Source organism: Tachypleus tridentatus, chromosome 10 (assembly GCF_004210375.1).
Source record: "Tachypleus tridentatus isolate NWPU-2018 chromosome 10, ASM421037v1, whole genome shotgun sequence".
Taxonomy (NCBI): Eukaryota; Metazoa; Arthropoda; class Merostomata; order Xiphosura; family Limulidae; genus Tachypleus; species Tachypleus tridentatus.
Window position 1 is genome coordinate 116,261,608 of NC_134834.1, and position 22,843 is coordinate 116,284,450.

General features: G+C 35.0%; 1 protein-coding gene across 1 annotated transcript in view; it reads right to left on the reverse strand.

Moving 5' to 3' along the window:
- The window catches only part of LOC143230139 (uncharacterized protein C05D11.1-like), an 84,171-nt gene that overhangs the window by 57,291 nt on the left and 4,037 nt on the right, over nucleotides 1-22,843 (reverse strand). The window contains exons 3-6 of the mRNA XM_076463202.1: nucleotides 17,614-17,772; nucleotides 11,147-11,356; nucleotides 9,567-9,689; nucleotides 5,861-6,001 (exon numbers count right to left, since the gene is read on the reverse strand). Coding sequence (XP_076319317.1) covers nucleotides 5,861-6,001; nucleotides 9,567-9,689; nucleotides 11,147-11,356; nucleotides 17,614-17,772 — 633 coding nt within the window. The remainder of the gene's footprint in view (nucleotides 1-5,860; nucleotides 6,002-9,566; nucleotides 9,690-11,146; nucleotides 11,357-17,613; nucleotides 17,773-22,843) is intronic.

Consider the following 22,843-nt stretch of genomic DNA (forward strand, 5'->3'; position numbering starts at 1 on the left):
AGAGCCTGTTTGCAACAGTGAGAAGGCGTTGTTCAGTGATGGCATTAATTCTATATACTGAAACGTGTGACACTCAAAACACAGTACTGAGGGACTCCAAGATCCCACAGAAAAGAACGGGAAATTGTCGAACTCACATCAACTTGGAATCTCCTGTCCATCAAGAAATTTTAATAAAAATGGGCAAATGGCTACGTAACCCATATATATGGAGGTCTCACAAAATACCACACCTCCATGTTGTACCATAAGCCTTCTCAATGTCAAAGAATATTTATATTAGATGTTGTCATTTGAGAAAGACTTCTCTGATTGACGTTTCAAGTCGAATCAGGTGGTCCATGGTGGAGCACTGTCTTTGGAACCCACACTGCATGGGCTTGAGAAGGTTGTTTGATTCGAGGAACCAAACAAGATGAGCATTAACAATCCTCTCTAAGGTTTTACAGAGACAGCTCCTCAAAGCAATTGGATGGCAGTTTGAAGGAATCTTGGGTTCCTTTCCAGGCTTAGAGAAAGGAAGGACAATAGCCTTGCACCAGGCATAAGGAAAAACATTCTCCTGCCAGATCCAGTTATAAACAATCAGAAGAATAGCAAGAGAAACAAGAGGTAGATGATGCAGCATTTCATAGTGTACATCATCAGGTCCAACTGATGTACTTGCCAGACCGATGAAGGGCCAGTTTGAGTTCCACCAGTGTAAAGAGACGATTATAGTCACAGAGACAACAGCAGAAAAGGAAAGGGATGATTCCTCTGCATGAGTCTTAATTGCTAAGAAGGTGGAGTAAGAAGCAAAAGTTCTAGATACCTGGCAAAAGCTTTCACCTATGCTTTTCGGTGAGTATCGGCAATGCTCCAGGTATCAGCTTCTTCCTGGCCATGAGAGAGCAAGATCAAGAGGGGTAAGAATTATATTGCCTACTGACCTTTCAAATCTTGTCCCATATGACTTTGGAACTGGTGGTATAAGATATGCCAGTTGTGAACTTAACCTGTTCAGTGCTGTAGACAAGATAACTCGTTCAAGTCGATAGGTAACACAGGCAACGAACAAGTTAATTTGTTATAAATAATACCTAACTTCAACACTAGATGTCAGCACCATACATGCATTTGACCTACTTACATATTGTTTCACTTGCGATCCAAAATGGCGTCACGAAAAAGATTACAAAATGAAGAAGCATTAGAGTTGTATTTTGAACTTGGTTCAGAGTTGCCATAGCAGCTGAAGTACTTGGCAGTCAACAGGTTAATCCAAGATTCCTTCTGGCTTTTATTTCTTACCCACCAAGCACGTGTACAGGCCTGCTGGAAAGCGATGCGATTTTAAAGTGTGGGACATCTACTGAAAGTATCCCAGGCCCGCTTTTGAGCTTTCCCTGCCACGTGGCAGGCAGGATTCCAACATGGACGAAGGGGAGCAAATTAAGAAATCAATAGCAGTAAAGGACTGACTAGGTGCATGAAAATAAGTAGTAGAACCAGTATTGAAAAGAGAAAGGTTGTGATCAGAGAGCATATGCTCCAGAGAGTGACCCCTCCTATCAATGTCAGCACTTCCCCAGAGGGAATGATGTCCATTAAAGTCCCCAGGATTAAAAGGGGTGATGGCAACTGTTCAATGAGAGCATCAAGGTCTGATTAATCATAGGTCTCTCCAGGTGACAGGTAAAGAGAACAAACAGTGATGTTATGATCCAAGGAAACAAGGACAGCTACGGCCTCCAAGGGTGTGTCTGTGTGGCAAAGACAGGGTGGGCACATGCTGATCAACCGACAGTGCCACCACTCCATGCACTCATCCATCACACAGCCTGTCATTTCTGTACAGAGAAAACTGCCGAAAGGTGACTGCATCGGCAGGTTTCAGAAATGTTTCCTGTAAGGAAAAACATACACGATAGTAGGAAGCAATCAGTGTTTTCATATCAACCAGATTAGAATGTAAACCTTGACAGTTCCATTGTATCAAGGTGGCCATTTTTATTTACATGTAGGCAAATTCGGTGGAGAACCCTTCTGTTTATGTTCATGTCTTTTTTTTCACTGTCTTTATTTGAGGGAGGTCTATCAGCCTCCATGGATCCTGCCCAGAATCGATTGGGCAGGTCTTTGCTGTTGGAAGGGGATTCCAGAGATTGAGGATGTAAGCGAATGATTGTTTTGCATCTTTGGGTGTGAGAAGAAAATGTATCCGAGGAAGTGCCTATACCAGGAACCAAAGGAAGTGGATTTTGAAATTTGTTGGAATATATGTGAGGGACAGAGATTGGTGATGAAGTTGATTCATCAACTTTTTTAACCATGGAGGTCAAAAGACTTCATTTGTTTTGAGAACAATTTTTTTGGAGGCACAGAGAAATATGTCTGCACTCCCACTGTAGTTGTGGAATGAAGTGCAGCAGCATACATCTGAAATAAAGCAGTGGACAGCAACTTTTGAGACTTAGGATAAGTTATGTTATGGATCATTTTCAAACGCTGCACCTCTTTTTCTTCCAACTAAGAATGAAAGTCATACGAGGTGAGAGCCATTGCAACTGACGCAATGAGGGTCCGTTTCACACTCATAAGCATCATGATCCTTGCTACCACAATAAGCACACATCAGGGAACCACGACATGGCGTCTTTTAGTGACTGAACTGCTGACACTGGAAACATCGGAGAGAGTTTGGAAGTATGACTGTACCCTGCAACTAAGATAACCTGTCTTGATGGTGGCAGGTGGATGTGGTCACGTAAATGTAAGAATGAGGATATTGGTTGGCATCGCAATTCCAACTTTGCAAGTTGAGATACGCCTCACTGCTTGAACTCCTCGAGTGGAGAAACTAACGAGAATCTTTCACTCAGGGATGTTCTCCAAATCCCTCTCAACAATAATTCCTTGTGATGAATCCAAAGTAGCATGAGGTGTAACCTCAATAGGTATATCCCCAAATGTCTTTGAATGCAAGAAGAAATCACTGTGTTGAGATGTGGATGTTTCCACCAATATGTCACAAAATTGAAGCTTCTTTACTGACTTTAGAAAGCCAACAAGTCCCTCTAGTCCCTTCTGAATGAAAAAGGGAGGCATTTGCCCTAAAGGTTTGTCTGAAAGAGAATGTAGGATAAGAAAATGAGGTACAAGAAAGAGAATGTCGGATAAGAAAATGAGGTACAACAGGTGGATGTCAATTTCAAACAGTGCATGATCATCATGAAGCCATCTTCACCACTTAGAATAACATTCCAGCCAGCCTTCTGCAAATGCTTTTATCGACCATGCCAAAAAAAATGTTTGCAGTTAATCGCAATAACTGCCGTGCAACTCACTACTAAGACCTCTTGCTGGGCATTTCCTACCCTGTTTAGGACTTCTTTTAGTACAGTCTTAAACTTTTGAGCAGCTAGTATTTAGACTAATTTCATAGTGTTCACAATTTCCCCATTAAATACTAAAACGTTTTTTATTTTATTTTCCCTTTTCTTGTTTTCATCTTTCAAGCTCTACTCAAATAAGTGGTAGAGTCTAACAATGCAAAATGCATATTTTTTCTTTATGTTCATTGGCCTTAAGATTTTGGCCAGCAGTGTATATTAAACTGTTTTCTTTATTTCATACAGGTGTTAATACACACAATACAGAAACCCATCCACAATGCTCATATTAATAGAAAGTAGGGAAGATACTTCAATGATTTTGTAATCAAACACTCCTCTCTTCTATAGACTACTATACTGAAGATGAACTTAGCCTGACTGTGCCCACCTGTGAATTAGTTGGTTGGTTGGCTAATTTAGTGTTTTATGGCACAAAGCAGCTAGGCTATCTGTGTCAAACATCCAGTAAAAAGTTAATTTTTGGTAAATTTCATAACAAGAAATTATGGTAAAACAAAACAATGTTTAAAAAAACATAAATGCAAAAAAAAACAATGTTTACATCTAGTCTACAAAGTTAAGAGAAAAACTACAGTAATTCAAGTTGTAAAGGACTTTCTGTAGTGTAATTGTAATTATCATAACTCACCAGGAAGACTAACAGGTAAGTACAAAAACCACTGTCAGTAACTTGAAGTTGGCCTTTCCAGTCATGGTTTGAAGTTATTTGATGTTATGGCCATTTTCTAATTTCAAATCGAACTAGATGGACTTTGATTCTTAAAATGGAATCACATTAAAAATTTCTAATGTAAAAGTTAAAAAAATTAAATGGCATTAAAAAAATTAATGGCCTTTAAAAAACTAAAAACATTTTCAAGATGGAAACTGTCACTATCACCAATAACACTGTCTAATGTTATGGACAAACCTTGGGACAAAACATGTTTAAAATAGTGCCGTTGTTGTAAGTTAATACGACGTTAAGAAAGTAAAATGTGACTTATTGTGACCTGAGTATCACACAGACTATACATTGATGCATCAGATCCAGACAAAAGAAAATGATTTACAAAACTGTGACTTATGTGTAGTCTAGTTAGAACAACTTTCTCTTTCCAATCCTTATGGAAGCAAGACGGCCAAAGTCCAATAAAGGGTTTTATTTGGAAAAGCTTATTTTCACCTTGCTCACTCCAAGGACAATACAGGACCATAGTCCACATATGGAACAGGCACATAGATTTAGCTGTGGTGTTGATAAGCTTGCTCCTGCAAATACCAACGTGGCCCAGTATCCATAAAAACTTGATAAAGTACATGTTAAAGAGTAATGGGCTACTGGGTTTTGAATATTGGCAAGAGCATGGTTTAACTAATGTGAAGTGATTCTAGTGCCAATGGAAAACTAAGCAAGTCAGTATAAATAGTGCAGTTTGAGTACTGCTTAGCTTCTATGTGATCCAGGGCAAGAGAAATGGCATACAGTTCAGCAGTGAACACAGAAACTGTAGAGGGGATTCTGCACGCAACCACCAAACCAAAACAAACCATGGCAGAACCCACACAGTCACCTGATTTTGAATCATCTGTATAAATAGGAATAGAATGATGGTTTGAAAGATGTTCAGCAAATAATAGACAGTTTTTCCAATTGGGAGTGTCTGATTTTCTCAGATGACTTAAAGATAGGTCACATATGGGAACTGTAAAAAGCCATAGTGGGATGGGCTGACCAGTGGATACTGCAATGTTATCTAAGGACAGACCCAATTCATCCAATTGTTCCTGGATATGAAGGCCAAAAGGAGCAATGGCAGATCATCTGTTCTGAAAAAGTATGACCCACTGAGGAAGGAAAACGCAACCCCAGGTGGGATGCTCTGGTAAGGAATGAAGTTTTAAAGAATATAGTAAAGACAGTTGCAAATGGCGGAGGAGCAAAGAAGGTTCATGAGACTATGTATAAACTCTGAACTGGAGAAGTGCAGAAAGTCCCAGTGCTGAGCCGATATCCTTGATGATGAATGGGGTCCAGCATCTTTAAGGCCGAGATTCTAGCAGAGCCATAGACTAGTGGTCCATAATCAAGTTTTGATCAAATAAGAGCACAATATATCTTTAGCACAGAACATTGATCTGCTCCCCAAATGGTGGAAGAGAGGACACAGAGGATGTTCATTGCTCTTGTACATTTGACCTGTAGCTGCATAATGTGTGGTATAAAGGTCAAAGATGAGACCCAAAAACTTTGTCTCAGGGACCACTAGCAGCACAACTTCACCAATACGGAGTTCAGGAATTAGGGTGAATACCCTGTTGGGGGCAAAAGTGCATACAAGTGGTTTTAGAAAGAGAGAAGTTAAAACTGTTTGCTGTGGTCCACTTCAGTGAACAATAGAGGGCAGTCTGTAGGTATTGCTCAATATACATTACGAAGTCCTATTTTTATTAACCTTGAAACACTAAAAGTTCAAACTTACTTTTGCAAGGGGTCCCCGCCACCCAATGTACACCATACCACAATCTTCTTCATCACATGGGTAGTACACAACCTTTTGAACACTTTGTTCTAAAGCAGGAACAGGGTTCTGCCAAGGTCGCTCAAATTCTGGACGTGAACCCTACAGTTATTGAATTTGATCAGATCAGCTTAATTACTTACAAAAATTATTGAATTATGTGGAAACACACTACTATTTTAATCCAAAAGTATACAACACAGTGTTTTTACATTGAATAATTTTAGAAACAAGAAAAAATTACACACATTAATGAATTCTTGAATAAAAATAAATTACATACTGTTCATCTGCTTTAACAAAAAATACAAAATACTTAATATTGCAAAATTTTAAGATATTTTCTAGTTTTCTTTCACAGAACATTGATATAATACTGTTGCTGTATGGTATGAGAGAACACTGACACAATACTGTCACTGTATGGTATGAGAGAACACTGACTCAATACTGTAGTTGTGTGATATGAGAGAACACTGACACAATACTGTAGCTGTATGGTATGAGAGAACACTGACACAATTCTGTAGCTGTATGGTATGAGAGAACACTGACACAATTCTGTAGCTGTATGGTATGAGAGAACACTGACACAATACTATAGCTGTATGGTATGAGAGAACACTGACACAATACTGTAGCTGTATGGTATGAGAGAACACTGACACAATACTGTAGCTGTATGGTATGAGAGAACACTGACACAATACTGTAGTTGTGTGATATGAGAGGACACTGACACAATTCTGTAGCTGTATGGTATGAGAGAACACTGATACAATACTTTAGCTGTATGGTATGAGAGAACACTGACACAATTCTGTAGCTTTATAGTATGAGAGAACACTGACACAATACTGTCGCTGTATGGTATGAGAGAGCACTGACACAATACTGTCACTGTATGGTATGAGTAAACACTGATACAATACTGTAGCTTTATGGTATGAGAGAACAATGACACAATACTGTTGTTGTGTGATATGAGAGAACACTGACACAATTCTGTAGCTGTATGGTATGAGAGAACACTGACACAATTCTGTAGCTGTATGGTATGAGAGAACACTGATACAATACTTTAGCTGTATGGTATGAGAGAACACTGACACAATACTGTAGCTGTATGGTCTGAGAGAGCACTGACACAATACTGTCGCTGTATGGTATGAGTGTAATAGCTGTATGGTAGAGAGACACTGACACAATTCTGTAGCTGTATGGTATGAGAGAACACTGACACAATTCTGTAGCTGTATGGTATGAGAGAACACTGATACAATACTTTAGCTGTATGGTATGAGAGAACAATGACACAATACTGTAGTTGTGTAATATGAGAGAACACTGACACAATACTGTAGTTGTGTAATATGAGAGAACATTGACACAATACTGTAGCTGTATGGTCTGAGAGAACACTGAAACAATACTGTCGCTGTATGGTATGAGAGAGCACTGACACAATACTGTCGCTGTATGGTATTAGTAAACACTGATACAATACTGTAGCTGTATGGTATGAGAGAACAATGACACAATACTGTAGTTGTGTGATATGAGAGGACACTGACACAATTCTGTAGCTGTATGGTATGAGAGAACACTGACACAATACTGTCGCTGTATGGTATGAGAGAACACTGACACAATACTGTCGCTGTATGGTATAAGAGAACACTGATACAATACTTTAGCTGTATGGTATGAGAGAACACTGACACAATACTGTAGTTGTGTAATATGAGAGAACATTGACACAATACTGTAGCTGTATGGTCTGAGAGAACACTGAAACAATACTGTCGCTGTATGGTATGAGAGAGCACTGACACAATACTGTCGCTGTATGGTATGAGAGAGCACTGACACAATACTGTCGCTGTATGGTATTAGTAAACACTGATACAATACTGTAGCTGTATGGTATGAGAGAACAATGACACAATACTGTAGTTGTGTGATATGAGAGGACACTGACACAATTCTGTAGCTGTATGGTATGAGAGAACACTGACACAATACTGTTGCTTTATGGTATGAGAGAACACTGACACAATACTTTAGCTATGTGATATGAGAGAACACTGACACAATACTGTAGCTGTATGGTATGAGAGAACACTGATACAATGCTGTAGGTGTATGGTATGAGAGAACACTGACACAATACTTTAGCTGTATGGTATGAGAGAACACTGACACAATACTTTAGCTGTATGGTATGAGAGAACACTGATACAATACTTTAGCTGTATGGTATGAGAGAACACTGATACAATACTTTAGCTGTATGGTATGAGAGAACTCTGATACAATACTGTCGCTGTATGGTATAAGAGAACACTGATACAATACTTTAGCTTTATGGTATAAGAGTATATTGATACAATACTTTAGCTTTATGGTATAAGAGTATATTGATACAATACTGTAGCTGTATGGTATGAGAGAACACTGACACAATACTGTAGCTGTATGGTCTGAGAGAACACTGACACAATACTGTCGCTGTATGGTCTGAGAGAACACTGACACAATACCGTCACTGTATGGTATGAGAGAACACTGATACAATACTGTCGCTGTATGGTATGAGAGAGCCCTGACACAATACTGTCGCTGTATGGTATGAGTAAACACTGATACAATACTGTAGCTTTATGGTATGAGAGAACAATGACACAATACTGTTGTTGTGTGATATGAGAGGACACTGACACAATTCTGTAGCTGTATGGTATGAGAGAACAATGACACAATACTGTAGCTGTATGGTATGAGAGAACACTGATACAATACTTTAGCTGTATGGTATGAGAGAACACTGACACAATACTGTAGTTGTGTAATATGAGAGAACATTGACACAATACTGTAGTTGTGTAATATGAGAGAACATTGACACAATACTGTAGCTGTATGGTCTGAGAGAACACTGAAACAATACTGTAGCTTTATGGTATGAGAGAACACTGACACAATACTGTAGCTTTATGGTATAAGAGAACACTGACACAATACCTCAATACTGTAGTTGTGTAATATGAGAGAACACTGACACAATTCTGTAGCTTCATGGTATGAGAGAACATTGACACAATACTGTAGCTGTATGATATGAGAGAACACTGATACAATACTTTAGCTGTATGGTATGAGAGAACACTAACACAATACTTTAGCTGTATGGTATGAGAGAACACTGACACAATACTTTAGCTGTATGGTATGAGAGAACACTGATACAATACTTTAGCTTTATGGTATAAGAGTATATTGATACAATACTTTAGCTTTATGGTATAAGAGTATATTGATACAATACTGTAGCTGTACGATATGAGAGAACACTGATACAATACTGTAGCTGTACGATATGAGAGAACACTGATACAATACTGTAGCTGTATGGTATGAGAGTATATTTACAAAATTCTGTCACTCTATGGTATAAGAGAATATTCATACAATACTGTAGATGTATGGTATCAGTTCAGATGGTATCAGAGTTTTACTGAATGTTTTATAGCCAATCTTTTAGGATCAACTTAATATAATCTTGAGCTGAAGCACTGTCATTAATTATTATGCATTAATTAGATTTGTTTTTACCTTCATATTATGTGAATATATTAATCATTAATTCATCCCAGTAAATGCTTACCTTAGATAATATTTTATCTTCAACAGGATTAATAGCTCTAAAAACATCCTCAGGCATGACTTGTCCTGTCACAATAATACAAAGGTTTTCTGGACGATAATATGCCTGATGGTACATTTTCACCTGAAAAGTTTCCTCAGTTATTATTTAGTTTCTTCTGTATTTATCAATATTTAACTAAATTCTCTACTCAATCCGTGATTTTCATTAACAAGTTAATTGATTCACACTCGGTCTATAAAACACAAATTTACCACAAGAAAGTTTGTGAAATTTATGAGGATTAAAATTCCTTGGATCATTATATCTCAAAGATAATCTCGTAAAGGAAAACTGCATATAGCAATTTCTTGTCAACATCGTACTGATTAGGGTAAATTTTAATATGTTGGTTCCAAAATAATTTTAATAAAATAAATAATGTATTTTAAAAATTATGTGACTTAACACTTTTTGATATAAGTGCAATTTTTCAACATAAATTGGCCATCTCTAAATCTAATTAAAGAATGAATAATTTATTCGCTTTCTTTAGATATGACTTCTATTAACTTTTGTTTGTTTCTTTTTTATCTAAAAATTACAAGTATAGTTAGCAAATAATCTCCCGCCGTGTTAGCCACCAAGTGACAGGCTGAAACAACTCCACTTTCTTTCAGACTGATAGTTTCTACGACTTTACTTAACCATTTAAATTGGTAGAACTTAAGGTTGCTCTTAATTAGGTGTACCTACTTATATTCATTGTTACAATTTATAACTGACAAGTAGTCCGTACTAAGATTAAATGAAATATAGTTATTCTGTTAAATGATTTATGTGGTATTTTTACAACTGTGAACTGATAGAACTACATAAGATCATATATGTATAATCTGAATTATTAAAAGTTGAAACATTTCAAAACTTCAGAGTATTAAGTTTATTAGTTGTATTGTGACAATTACTTATATTTGATAAATCAGCTTCTGGTCTCTAATTTTTCTTGCTTTATTATTCATTACCCTTTTGTGGCTCACAGTGCGTAAATATATTGTTTTCTTTACAAAGTCAACTACACTGTCAGTTGCATATACTCTAAATTTTTTTATCACCTAACAATAAATTGTGGAGATTGTAGTTTATTGTGATATTTACTTAACAACCATGGTTTTTCATGGTTCTCAACAATAATTCTTGTAAAGCCATAAAAACTGCATGTTATCTGAAAAGTCTTGAACCAGAGGTGACTTGGAGTTTTCTTAATTTCAGATACGTGATTGATTATGACACTACCATAGGAAGATGGGACTAATCCTGCCATGCGGTAGCAAATGTTTGTCCCAGAGTACAACTGCTTCTGAATTTAATGCATACCATCCAAAGCAAAAGAAAATCCTGCAGCACTGAACATCAGAGAGAACAAATTTCATACCATTAACAAAGGCATGAATATACTTTGCAGTGTTCAAAGAGAAGTTTTCAAATTACACATTCTGAAAACCTATTGAAGTGCCTATGGTTTCAGACTTTCTAGACACAAAATATCTCTAAATTAAACTTTCATGAAAACTCTAAACAAACTACGATTGTTACTTCACCTTTTCATTTGAGGTACTTTCTCTTAAGTTCTTCATTAATCCTCCTGTTTCTGATTTGTAGCCACAATGCCCAGGATACATGGCTTGAAGAAATGCACGATGACACCTGCTTTCACCTGTATTCTCCCGTGCTTGCATTTCACAGTACACAACTCCTGCATCATCACCCTCCCCATTGATGTGATGTACTTCAGTTATGAAACCTGAATCCTGTGTGTGTATATACATTTTTTTCAATAAATGAGTTTCAAAACTTTTAATATTACTATGAAATAAAAGAAGCCAATTACAAAATCTACAAATATGACAAGCTTCTATCTTTCAACATCTCTGTCCTAAGTCACTGAAGGAAAGTCAAAAATAATCATTTTTAAAATTCTCTAAAACCTTGATGCCTGAAAAACTTTAAATCAGTATTATTATCTAGGATAGACAAGCTATGTATTACATTCTAAACACCTGGCTCAGTGTAATAAAACAAGGACTACAGGAAACTGAATGTTTCACTGTTCAGAATAGATATTCACAGGAACATTATTAAGGACACAACTCTTATTATTGTTATAATTAACTTTATTATTAGTCTTCGATTCTTTTAACAAGGTTTATTACAATGTTAATATGAATGGAATTAGTTATACAAGGTATCATTCCTACAGTAACAGATTAATCATGAAGTTACTAACACATTTATAATCTTGTACTGACAGGAACAGATTAATCATGAAGTTACTAACACATTTATAATCTTGTACTGACAGGAACAGATTAATCATGAAGTTACTGACACATTTATAATCTTGTACTGACAGGAACAGATTAATCATGAAGTTACTGACACATTTATAATCTTGTACTGACAGGAACAGATTAATCATGAAGTTACTGACACATTTATAATCTTGTACTGACAGGAACAGATTAATCATGAAGTTACTGACACATTTATAATCTTGTACTGACAGGAACAGATTAATCATGAAGTTACTGACACATTTATAATCTTGTACTTTATAATCTTGTACTGACAGGAACAGATTAATCATGAAGTTACTGACACATTTATAATCTGGTACTGACTGAACAGATTAATCATGAAGTTACTGACACATTTATAATCTACTGACACATTTATAATCTTGTACTGACAGTAACAGATTAATCATGAAGTTACTAACACATTTATAATCTTGTGCTGACAGTAACAGATTAATCATGAAGTTACTAAAACATTTATAATCTTGTACTGACAGGAACAGATTAATCATGAAGTTACTGACACATTTATAATCTTGTACTGACAGGAACAGATTAATCATGAAGTTACTGACACATTTATAATCTTGTACTGACAGGAACAGATTAATCATGAAGTTACTGACACATTTATAATCTTGTACTGATTATAATGACATTCATTTTGTATAATCTTTACAACAGAAACATGAAATACAGTGGCTGTACAGAAAACACAAGTCAAAATATTCCATATACTGTTACCTAAATTATAAACAAATTAGTTATGACATGTTACATATCTAGAGTATTTAGACTTCTTCCTGCAATGAATGATTGTATACTTTTATCAAACCACCAACATGCTAGGATTACTATGTATACTTTTATCAAACCACCAACATGCTAGAATTACTATGTATACTTTTATCAAACCACCAACATGCTAGGATTACTGTGTATACTTTTATCAAACCACCAACATGCTAGGATTACTATGTATACTTTTATCAAACCACCAACATGCTAGGATTACTATGTATACTTTTATCAAACCACCAACATGCTAGGATTACTATCAAACCACCAACATGTATACTTTTATCAAACCACCAACATGCTAGGATTACTATGTATACTTTTATCAAACCACCAACATGCTAGGATTACTATGTATACTTTTATCAAACCACCAACATGCTAGGATTACTATGTATACTTTTATCAAACCACCAACATGCTAGGATTACTATGTATACTTTTATCAAACCACCAACATGCTAGGATTACTATGTATACTTTTATCAAACCACCAACATGCTAGGATTACTATGTATACTTTTATCAAACCACCAACATGCTAGGATTACTATGTATACTTTTATCAAACCACCAACATGCTAGGATTACTATGTATACTTTTATCAAACCACCAACATGCTAGGATTACTATGTATACTTTTATCAAACCACCAACATGCTAGGATTACTATGTATACTTTTATCAAAACCACCAACATGCTAGGATTACTATGTATACTTTTATCAAACCACCAACATGCTAGGATTACTATGTATACTTTTATCAAACCACCAACATGCCAGGATTACTATGTATACTTTTATCAAACCACCAACATGCCAGGATTACTATGTATACTTTTATCAAACCACCAACATGCCAGGGATTACTATGTATACTTTTATCAAACCACCAACATGCTAGGATTACTATGTATACTTTTATCAAACCACCAACATGCCAGGATTACTATGTATACTTTTATCAAACCACCAACATGCCAGGATTACTATGTATACTTTTATCAAACCACCAACATGCCAGGATTACTATGTATACTTTTATCAAACCACCAACATGCCAGGATTACTATGTATACTTTTATCAAACCACCAACATGCCAGGATTACTATGTATACTTTTATCAAACCACCAACATGTTAGGATTAAACCACCAACATGCTAGGATTACTATGTATACTTTTATCAAACCACCAACATGCTAGGATTACTATGTATACTTTTATCAAACCACCAACATGCCAGGATTACTATGTATACTTTTATCAAACCACCAACATGCTAGGATTACTATGTATACTTTTATCAAACCACCAACATGCTAGGATTACTATGTATACTTTTATCAAACCACCAACATGCTAGGATTACTATGTATACTTTTATCAAACCACCAACATGCCAGGATTACTATGTATACTTTTATCAAACCACCAACATGCTAGGATTACTATGTATACTTTTATCAAACCACCAACATGCTAGGATTACTATGTATACTTTTATCAAACCACCAACATGCTAGGATTACTATGTATACTTTTATCAAACCACCAACATGGATTACTAGGATTACTATGTATACTTTTATCAAACCACCAACATGCCAGGATTACTATGTATACTTTTATCAAACCACCAACATGCTAGGATTACTATGTATACTTTTATCAAACCACCAACATGCTAGGATTACTATGTATACTTTTATCAAACCACCAACATGCTAGGATTACTATGTATACTTTTATCAAACCACCAACATGCTAGGATTACTATGTATACTTTTATCAAACCACCAACATGCCAGGATTACTATGTATACTTTTATCAAACCACCAACATGCTAGGATTACTATGTATACTTTTATCAAACCACCAACATGCAGGATTACTATGTATACTTTTATCAAACCACCAACATGCCAGGATTACTATGTATACTTTTATCAAACCACCAACATGCCAGGATTACTATGTATACTTTTCAAACCACCAACATGCTAGGATTACTATGTATACATGTATACTTTTAAAACCACCAACATGCCAGGATTACTATGTATACTTTTATCAAACCACCAACATGATTACTATGTATACTTTTATCAAACCACCAACATGCTAGGATTACTATGTATACTTTTATCAAACCACCAACATGCTAGGATTACTATGTATACTTTTATCAAACCACCAACATGCTAGGATTACTATGTATACTTTTATCAAACCACCAACATGCCAGGATTACTATGTATACTTTTATCAAACCACCAACATGCCAGGATTACTATGTATACTTTTATCAAACCACCAACATGCTAGGATTACTATGTATACTTTTATCAAACCACCAACATGCTAGGATTACTATGTATACTTTTATCAAACCACCAACATGCCAGGATTACTATGTATACTTTTATCAAACCACCAACATGCCAGGATTACTATGTATACTTTTATCAAACCACCAACATGCTAGGATTACTATGTATACTTTTATCAAACCACCAACATGCTAGGATTACTATGTATACTTTTATCAAACCACCAACATGCTAGGATTACTATGTATACTTTTATCAAACCACCAACATGCCAGGATTACTATGTATACTTTTATCAAACCACCAACATGCTAGGATTACTATGTATACTTTTATCAAACCACCAACATGCTAGGATTACTATGTATACTTTTATCAAACCACCAACATGCCAGGATTACTATGTATACTTTTATCAAACCACCAACATGCCAGGATTACTATGTATACTTTTATCAAACCACCAACATGCTAGGATTACTATGTATACTTTTATCAAACCACCAACATGCTAGGATTACTATGTATACTTTTATCAAACCACCAACATGCTAGGATTACTATGTATACTTTTATCAAACCACCAACATGCCAGGATTACTATGTATACTTTTATCAAACCACCAACATGCTAGGATTACTATGTATACTTTTATCAAACCACCAACATGCCAGGATTACTATGTATACTTTTATCAAACCACCAACATGCCAGGATTACTATGTATACTTTTATCAAACCACCAACATGCCAGGATTACTATGTATACTTTTATCAAACCACCAACATGCTAGGATTACTATGTATACTTTTATCAAACCACCAACATGCTAGGATTACTATGTATACTTTTATCAAACCACCAACATGCCAGGATTACTATGTATACTTTTATCAAACCACCAACATGCCAGGATTACTATGTATACTTTTATCAAACCACCAACATGCCAGGATTACTATGTATACTTTTATCAAACCACCAACATGCCAGGATTACTATGTATACTTTTATCAAACCACCAACATGCCAGGATTACTATGTATACTTTTATCAAACCACCAACATGCCAGGATTACTATGTATACTTTTATCAAACCACCAACATGCTAGGATTACTATGTATACTTTTATCAAACCACCAACATGCCAGGATTACTATGTATACTTTTATCAAACCACCAACATGCCAGGATTACTATGTATACTTTTATCAAACCACCAACATGCTAGGATTACTATGTATACTTTTATCAAACCACCAACATGCTAGGATTACTATGTATACTTTTATCAAACCACCAACATGCCAGGATTACTATGTATACTTTTATCAAACCACCAACATGCTAGGATTACTATGTATACTTTTATCAAACCACCAACATGCTAGGATTACTATGTATACTTTTATCAAACCACCAACATGCCAGGATTACTATGTATACTTTTATCAAACCACCAACATGCTAGGATTACTATGTATACTTTTATCAAACCACCAACATGCTAGGATTACTATGTATACTTTTATCAAACCACCAACATGCTAGGATTACTATGTATACTTTTATCAAACCACCAACATGCTAGGATTACTATGTATACTTTTATCAAACCACCAACATGCCAGGATTACTATGTATACTTTTATCAAACCACCAACATGCCAGGATTACTATGTATACTTTTATCAAACCACCAACATGCCAGGATTACTATGTATACTTTTATCAAACCACCAACATGCTAGGATTACTATGTATACTTTTATCAAACCACCAACATGCTAGGATTACTATGTATACTTTTATCAAACCACCAACATGCTAGGATTACTATGTATACTTTTATCAAACCACCAACATGCCAGGATTACTATGTATACTTTTATCAAACCACCAACATGCCAGGATTACTATGTATACTTTTATCAAACCACCAACATGCTAGGATTACTATGTATACTTTTATCAAACCACCAACATGCCAGGATTACTATGTATACTTTTATCAAACCACCAACATGCTACGATTACTATGTATACTTTTATTAAACCACCAACATGCTAGGTTTAATATTACTTGGTAGCTTTCCCATAGCAACAGAAGTTTTTATCTCATGGGTTATGAACCACTGACTATATAAATGTTCCCAAACTTAACACTGATACAGATACCAGTAAAAACTGTGTGTATTAAGTAGTTTTGACCAGTATACATGTAGTTAAGGTTATAAAAAAGTTTATATTTTCCAGAACCAAAAGAAATCAGTTAACACTTCCTGACAATTATTTAACAGTTTGGAAAATTATTTTGTAATTTTCTTCATAAAATAGTATCTGCCAAAATAAAACTAGTACATAACAACTCAGTATAATTACTTCTTCAGATACCAGGAGTTATATAGGATTTTATTTTATAATTACTGAACAAATTGCACATTCATAAACATATACCTGTTTACATAAATAAAATAATGATATGAGTTCAGCCACTAGGTTCTAAGAAGAAACGTTACATGATTTAAATAGATAATGGACTAATGATAAGAAAACACCTCTGATACATTACCGTTAACAGTGGATATAGTACATGGTCCAAATAAATGGGTAAAAGTGTAAGAAATCCTTCAGCTCCGGCAGTCATCATTGTATAACAAGTGTGGTCAGTATCTGTCCAAGCATTAGTGCCTGAAGCCAAACATCGATTGGCCAGCAGGTCCAGTACACCCTAAATATTAAAATATCAATATTAAATTCTACCTATGAAAAATACAAAACAAATGTCTTACATACTACAGTTCAATGGCTAATGTTCCTGTAATTTGTTCCGTTTTATAAGATAAGTGATAACTAATCTTCGAATTATCTGAAGATTCATTCCACTATAGTATGTTACATAAATTTTGTTCCTGGATAGTGTGTGTTATTTCTTAATTGCTTATGTTGTAAAAGTGCAGAAAATAGCTATTATTCACTTCAAACTTTGCTTTTGTGACTTGGATAATGAGATTTAGAAATTAACCTATTCTCTATGTAAAAACAGGCAAACTTGCACATTTTCATTTACATAAGGTCTGAATAAAACAGCATATGAATCAAGATTGACATGTATTTATATTAAAATTATACAAAAATTATTAGAAGTGAGTAGTTTTTCACGATTTGCGACTGTAACGTAAATCACTTTCACGTATCAGCCCCAAATATAATCTCCCATCATGTTTTTGTTATACGCTTCTCTGTAGTGACATTCAAAGTCCAGCATATCTCGGTTGAAGCACTTGCCTTGCTTCCTCTGAGTATGCTCCCATGTTCTCCTTGAATTTATCAAGATGAGCATCAAAGATATGGACTTTCAGAGACATCCTGCAGCCCATTTTGCCATAGTTCTTCACCAGAGCCTCAACCAGTTCCACATAATTTTCAGCCTTGTGATTGCCCAAGAAGCCCCAAACCACTGCAACAAAGCTGCCCCAAGCTTGTTTTCCTTCCTCCTGAGCATCTTAGGTGAATCTGTGCACTCTAGGATCTTCTTTATTTGTGGTCTAACAAAACATCAGCTTTGACATTTGCTCAGACAGCTCAGGGACGAAGTCTTCAAGGTACTTGAAGGCTGCAGACTCCTTATCAAGAGCTGTGAGAAATTGTTTCATAAAACCCAATTTTATGTGCAATGGTGGAAACAACACCTTCTGGAGGACCACTAGTGGCTCACACTTGACATTGCACCTCTCCACAAAGAACTCAGTCCATTGTGGCTAGTGCTTCTTGTTGTAGTGCACTGCTGTGTCCCTGCTGTCCCAAAAGTAAAGAAAACAGGAAAACATGGTAAAACCTCCTTGAGACCCATGAGGGATGCCACCATTTTGAAGTCTCCAATAACCTCCCAGCCATACTTATCATACTTCAAGGCTTCTAGCAAGGTCTTCATGCTGTTGTTTTCCTCTTTCACAGAGTACTTTTTCACTCGTCTTGATGAATTAACCACACACATAGCAGAATGCATCTGGAGAATGCTTGCAGCTTCTTGATGCCATCTCCAATAAAATCAAATAGGTCTATGTGTTCACTTAAGCAGCTAGAATTAAACTGAAGTGGTGAGCCTCTGTACATATATATATTACTATGGAAAGTTTTAGAAAATTCTAAAAGGTTCTTGAAAGTTCTCATAAGTTCTGCAACATTCTACAAAGTTCTTGAAAATTCTTGTAACTTCAGAAAATTCTCTATTAGCTACTCAGCACTGAATCTAACTGGTATGTTCTGGAAAATGGGTAAATTTGAAAATTTCATTACCCAGGTCAGAAAAGCAAAGTTTGAAGAGAAAAATAGGTCTTTTCCATTTACTTTAAGCATAAGCAATTGGGAAGTGACACTTTCTGTCCAGGAACAAGAAAAGGTAAAAGTTTTGTTACATGGTGCTATCCTCTATCACTAGAATTAATACTTAAATGTAATAGAAAAAAACAATTTAATTTTTTATTACACTATAACACAATAGTTTCCTAAGGTTAATACAAATTAGCACTAAAGACTGTGAGCCTATGACACGGTGATCCTCTAAGGTTATTAACCATTAGCACCAATGATCATAAGCCTATGACATAGTGATCCCCTAAGGTTAATAGACATTAGCACTAATGACTGTGAGCCTATGACATTGTGATTTCTTTAGGTTAATTCACATTACAACCAGTAACTGTTTATAAATTCTATTCAATAACAGTGTAAACACATTTTACTTACATCCTTCTGCAGCTATACATGTATTGTACAATGTATAAACATATCAAAGAAAAACTCTTCTGAAATGAAAACTGCAACATTGAGTAAATAAAATATGAACTCAGGAACTACTTGTGACAGTCATACATAGTTAATAGCAAAAGTACTAACCACCAATAAAATAATATACAATGTTTAAAACTCAATAAATTGCTGTCCAGGTACAAACTTTTCAAAACAAATCGGAACCATATTTGTGTATTTACCCAGTTAGCAAGATGATTACAGTCTAATTTTATAGCTTGCTTTTCCAACAATAACAAATTGTTATTAAGTTCTCTTATAAGGGTTTTGTCTTAAGATTTTTATTTTATTTAGAAATTAAATAATTTATCAAAAACTGTGAGAACTTTCTTGAACCATAAAATTTAGGTGTTGAATTAAATTTCACACTGTTCAAAAAATTAAAATTTAACTTTTCCATTTTTTAAGTACCAATAAAGTACAATGATTGTATCTATTACCAATTATGGTAGCAACTGATTTATGTTTTGAAACTCTTAAAACTAAGAACAAATTTTAAAATTAGGAGGCTTACAAACTACATACAATATTATACAGGGTGTTCAGTAAGTCACTGTGCAGTTTTGTAATCATATTTTATTCAGTCTATTTCAAGCCAGCAACTGATAGCAGTGTTTAGAAACAAAATAAGAAGGATCCAGGCCTGTATTGATGCCAATGGTGGTCACTTTCAACATTGTTTATAATTGTCATTCATATTTACCTCCTGTATTCTATATTAAAACATATCTGTTAATAAATATATAAGTGCACAGTGACTTTCTGAACACCCTGTAGTTCAAACCATTAATCAAATGTGTGTCTACCCATTTCTTTTTTATTATAAACCATAACTATGGTTTCAAGCAGTGTCCATTCTCTCTACAATTCTGTTATAATTTGAGAAATGCCACCCTACATACAGGTGTTTGTGCTAATAAATTGTCTGTTTTGAATTTTGTGCAAAGCTATATAAGGGCTATCTGCACTAGCTGTCCCTAATTTAGTAGTGTAAGACTACAAGGAAGGTAGCTAGTCATCACCACCCACTGCAAACTCTTGGATTACTCTTTTACTGCTCATTCCCATGACTGAAAGGGTGAGCATGTTCAATATAATGAGGATTCAAATCCAAGAGCCCCAAATTATGAGTCAAGTGCTTTAACCACCTGGCCATGTTGGGCTGTGGCATTAAATAGTAATTATAGTACTCACACCTAATTGTAAAAAAGTCTTATTTTCTCATTGTACCACACAGGAAAATATTGTGCTCTTTAGTGATACACAACTAATCCACCAAAATGATTCAATATAGAGAGTTCACTTTACTGATATAAATTGTAATGTTTTTATACATTATAAATGATACTCTTTATTAAAAAAAATGTCTTTTTAAGAACTCCAGTTCTTTTAGTACATTGAAAAATATAATCAAAGCTCAGGTTCAGTCCCAATAAAAGTCCTGTTGTTATTGTGAACAGAAACCTTTTATTTACAATTGTGTTCTGTTATAAAGAAATGGTCACTGCACATACTATAATTATTTTTCTAAATGTCTGCATCTTGAACAACCAAGGTTTGTAATATGTTTATGTATTTTCCTTCGTGGTGCCATTCAACTCATTGTGCCACATAAGTCTCAATTACCAACTCTGACATTGGAATCTTCTTTATTTCAGCACAAGAGATGACACCAATGAATTTATTATTTCAGTCACATAATCAGATAGATAGACAGTTATGCCATTGGTCCATTATGGAAAGATACTGGATGTTTTAAAACATAATTCCATGTTAAAACTGTACATCTGGTGTGATACATTTATTCAACTTTCAAAAATATCTGGAATAACAATTTTAGGCCTATTGCTCTTACCACTAAAATTTATTTATCTTGACTGACACACATGGATAGCACACTATACAGGTATCCAGTAATCAAAACAGAACTGAAACATTGTGGTTCTTTGGCACTTACTGCTCCATTTTTCTGAAGTAATGACAAAGAAACATCTGGTACAAATGAAAGAATGGCTAATCATGTTTTCAAACTTTATCAACACTAACAAACAACATACAGTTTCAGAAGTAAAGCAGAGAATGACAATAAGGCCAGAAGACAAACCTCAAAATATTTAAAGTTCACAAAAAATTACCAAATTTCTCATTTTCTAAAGAAATTCAACCAGTTTCTCTAATGCTTCTGCTTTACTTTTACCAAAGAGTGGAAAGTTGGTATTTTCAAATGAAAAGCAAACAACTACATGGCAATAATGAAACATGTCAATCAGTGGTATCTAGAAAACAGATGAACAAACAATAGAATACTGAACAGTCTAGAAATAGTTAAACCAATGTCAAATGAACATTACTTCCATAATTTGTAGACACTAGGTAACCCAACAGAGTTTCATACACGCTCATACCATACTACATTAGACCAACAATACTTCCATAATGGTCAGACACTCTGTGAGCCAGTAGTTTCATATATATTGATACTGTACCACATTAGACCAATAATACTTCCATAATGGTCAGACACTCTGTAAGCCAATAGTTTCATATATATTGATACTGTACCACATTAGACCAATAATACTTCCATAATGGTCAGACACTCTGTAAGCCAATAGTTTCATATATATTGATACTGTACCACATTAGACCAATAATACTTCCATAATGGTCAGACACTCTGTAAGCCAATAGTTTCATATATATTGATACTGTACCACATTAGACCAATAATACTTCCATAATGGTCAGACACTCTGTAAGCCAATAGTTTCATATATATTGATACTGTACCACATTAGACCAATAATACTTCCATAATGGTCAGACACTCTGTAAGCCAATAGTTTCATATATATTGATACTGTACTACATTAGACCAATAATACTTCCATAATGGTCAGACACTCTGTGAGCCAGTAGAAAGTTTAGTATGTAGTGGTACTGTTCAACATTAGACCAACAATACTTCCATAATGGTCAGACACTCTGTG